The sequence below is a fragment of the Dictyostelium purpureum genome, assembly GCF_000190715.1.
Source record: "Dictyostelium purpureum unplaced genomic scaffold DICPUscaffold_799, whole genome shotgun sequence".
Taxonomy (NCBI): Eukaryota; Evosea; class Eumycetozoa; order Dictyosteliales; family Dictyosteliaceae; genus Dictyostelium; species Dictyostelium purpureum.
In genome coordinates this window covers 1-3833 of record NW_003520118.1, presented here as the reverse complement: position 1 = coordinate 3833, position 3833 = coordinate 1, and the positions used below count along the sequence as shown (strand labels likewise).

The 3833-nt window shown below is 22.0% G+C and overlaps 2 protein-coding genes across 2 annotated transcripts; one reads left to right on the top strand and one right to left on the bottom strand.

Annotated features, from left to right (window-relative positions):
* Positions 1-1806: 1806 nt before the first annotated feature.
* DICPUDRAFT_85639 (uncharacterized protein) lies at positions 1807-2250 on the bottom strand (the record flags this gene model as incomplete). The annotated part of the gene is made up of 1 exon (XM_003295179.1): positions 1807-2250. One exon carries the CDS (start codon positions 2248-2250, stop codon positions 1807-1809), a length of 444 nt encoding a protein of 147 aa, XP_003295227.1.
* A 495-nt stretch (positions 2251-2745) lies between these two features.
* Positions 2746-3814, top strand: DICPUDRAFT_160469 (uncharacterized protein; the record flags this gene model as incomplete). Its single annotated transcript, XM_003295180.1, has 3 exons — positions 2746-3006; positions 3089-3622; positions 3698-3814. Coding segments are annotated over 3 exons (912 nt in total), but the record flags the coding sequence as incomplete, so codon positions are not given.
* Positions 3815-3833: the final 19 nt, after the last annotated feature.

Here is a 3833-nt window from a genome sequence, read left to right as displayed (position 1 = left end):
TGGGGGGGGGGGGGTTTTAATTTAATTTTTTTAAAAAATTTTTTTCAAAATTTTTTTTTTTTTTTTTTTTTTTTTTCCAATCATTCTTTATAATTTCAAAATAACAGAATCAAATAATAATACTTTAAAAAAAAACTATTAAAAAAAAAAAAAACTTATTAAAGGCGGAGATTATATGGATGAGCCATTAAAAGCAACACAAGCTTACCTCCAATCGGGTTAGAAATTAAAAGAGATTGGACACAGTGATTGGTATGAAAAATATAGAAGCTTTAGAAAGTGGCCCACAATAGATACTCCTGCCACTCCTGACACCCCTGCCACAGTTGAACGTGTAAAAGATTGTTTGAATTAGTATAAAATGAAAACCCTCTTTTAAGAGCTTACCAGTTAGTCTATTCAATTCTTTTAACAATAATTTTCAATCAACTAATAAATAAACAAATAAAATAAATAGATTAATATTTTTATCTAGAAATTTAAATAAATATAAAATTATTTTATATTTTTTTATCAACAAATTTTTTTTTTTTTTTATAAAAATTTTATTTATTATTTAATCATAAAAATAAATATTTATTTTATTATATTTTAATTTAGTAATGTATTTTATAAAAATATACAAATATTAAGTACTTAAGAAGAAAGGCTGGTTAAAATCTATTAGAAATAGTTCCTTTAAAGTATTTGGAAACATGCATGTTTCTAAGGGTACATTATCTTTGAATAGATTTAAATGGTAGCTGATATTTGATCTTATATATTTATTAGGAAATACCAAAAAAACAATCTATCTTTATTATTATTATTATTATTATTATTTATATCATCCATTTCGAATTACAATATAATTTCCATTCAACAATTACAAAACAATATCCAAATCAATAGAGATTATTATCAAAGGCTATGTTAAATAATAATTTAAATAAAATATTTAAATAAAATAAAAAAAATTTAAATAAAATAAAAAATATGTATTTTAAGACCCTTTTTATATTCAAATAAATATAAAATTATTTTTTATTTTTATTTTTTATTTTGAAAAAAAATTTTATTTTTTTTATTTTTTTTATTTTTTTTAATTGAACCATTTAAATAATGTAACCTTAATCAAGAAATATAGTGAAGTTTAAACCCAATCTGGGAATCTATCATTCCTACTTTCAGTCCAAACAATATCTATTTTATTTATTATAATTAATAACCAACCATCCAGGGCAATTTCCAATGTTCAACACCACCAAAACTAGTATTAAAAAATAATCTCAATAAGTAAATTTAAAACAGTTATCAAAAAAAGTAAATAATTAAATAAAAAATATATTAAAAATATAATTTTATTTTTAATATATTTTTTATACATATAATAAAATTAAAGTAATAAAAATTTAATTTTTAGAAAAAAAAGAAAGTTTTTAAATGATTCAAATTGACATCTTGAATCTCACCAATCTCATTTACAAATGCAAAGTGTATTACTGCATCGATAATTGTAATGTTTGAGTCTGATCATTTAATTCATTGTGAACTTTTTTATTAAACAGTTTAACTACTTTTTTTAATATACTTTAAAACAATGGCCATTCCTGAAAATTCAACAAGTTCTACATTATTACATCCATAGTTGTATTTTTAGTGATTGTTTGTCATATAATCATTTGGGGTTAATTGTATTAAATCTACACTTTGATGATCTTGGTTACAATGTAATTGTTTTAATTTGTTTTTAATTTGATGAACATAGTTTTCATCTCTTAAAAATTATTAAAGGGCAATTATTTTTTTTTTTTTTTTAAATTAATTTTATTTATGATTTTTATTATTATATCTATTGTCAAATTCGGTTATTGTTTTAAAAATAAAATTTAATTTTTCATTTGAAAATGACCATTTTGAAATGTGTTGTTTTACATAATTTATACATGATCCTTGATTTAATTCTTGACTAATTGCAGACCAATCACAAACCATCTCCACTATATCAAGCACACTCATTTCATTTGGGTCACTATGCGACTCTGGATGGTGTCTATTACAATGTAAATGATGATCGCAACCCTCTTTAACTAGTTTCTCAACTCCATCGGGATACTTGAAATCTATATTACAGTGTTTACAATGATGGTACCATGTTAACCAAATATATGGTTCTATTTCTGGTGGCTCATATTTTGATGCATCATGTAAATCCCCTCTTTCCTTTAATTCTTTTTTTGATAAATTACAATAACCCTCCATTAAAGACATATTATTAGTAACCATCTCAATGTGTTGTTTTGTTCTATTAAAAAAAAAATCTTTCATTTCTTGGGAAATATTAGTACTTAAGTTTTCTATATTCATTCTAAAATTAATAATATTTGTAATAATACAAATATATTATTTAACACAACCCACACACAATAATAATAATAATTTAATTAATTAAATAATACAAAAGATTTTTTTTTATTTTTTTTTTTATTTTTTTTTTAAAAAAAATTTTGATTTTTTTTTTTTTTTTTTTTTTTTTTTAATTTTTTTTCATTTTTATTTTTAAGCTCAGATCAAAAAAACAACACTATTATTAGTTTATTTAATACAGTGCATTCATACATAAAATTCTTCACATAAAGTATAAAAGTACAAAAAAATTTATAAATAAAATAATAAAAAAAATAAATAAAAAACACTTTAACATAATTCAATATAATAATAATAATAATAATCTACACCTTTTTTTTATTAGTTTTATAAATAAAAATGATTAATAATATGTACCACAATAATAATAATAATAATAACAATAATAACTTTATTTATCAAGATGATGAAAATGGAAATATAACACTTATAACAACCCCTTCTAAACCCAATGGAGGTAAAATGAGAATGTCTCATTGTAAAGCGACCATTTTAACAGCAGATATAGGTAATGAAATTAGAGAAGTTTGGAACCACAACTTAGAGTATGAAATGTCACTAATAAGAGATATAGTCGATAGCTATCCGTGTGTAGCAATAGTAAATATTAAATTACACTTTATACTATTTTTTTTACAAAATATTTACTAATTTTATTTTTGTTTTTTTTTATTTTATTTAGGATACAGAATTTCCCGGATTTGTAAATAAACCCATAGAATCAATGAGAATGAATCCAGACTACAACTATCAAACATTAAGATCAAATGTAGATTTATTAAAGATTATACAATTTGGTATTACATTTTCAGATGATAAAGGCGAACTACCACATCCATCATGCACATGGCAGTTTAATTTTAAATTTAGTCTAAAAGAGGATATGTATTCACCCTATGCCATAGAATTATTAAAGAGTTGCGGTATCGATTTCCAAAGAATTGAAGATAATGGTATTGACGTCAACGACTTTTCAGAACTCTTTATATCATCAGGAATTGTTTTAAACGAAAAGATCAATTGGATTTGCTTTCATGGGGGTTACGATTTTGGTTATTTATTAAAGGTTTTAACATGTACAGATTTACCAAAGAAAGAATCAGAATTTTTTGATCTCTTAAAGATTTATTTCCCATGTATTTATGATGTAAAGTATTTAATGAAAAGTTGTAAAAATTTAAAAGGTGGTTTAAGCGGTTTAGCTGAAGATTTAAATGTATGTATATAGATAAATAGAAACATATAGTAAAAACATCAATATGTTTGATACTAATTATTTAATTTTATATAGGTTGTCAGAAATGGTCCACATCATCAAGCGGGCAGTGATTCTTTATTAACAACATCAACATTTTTTAAATTAAGAGAAGAGTTTTTGAAAATGAAATTCATGATCATAAATATAAAGGTATTCTCTATGGTTATAA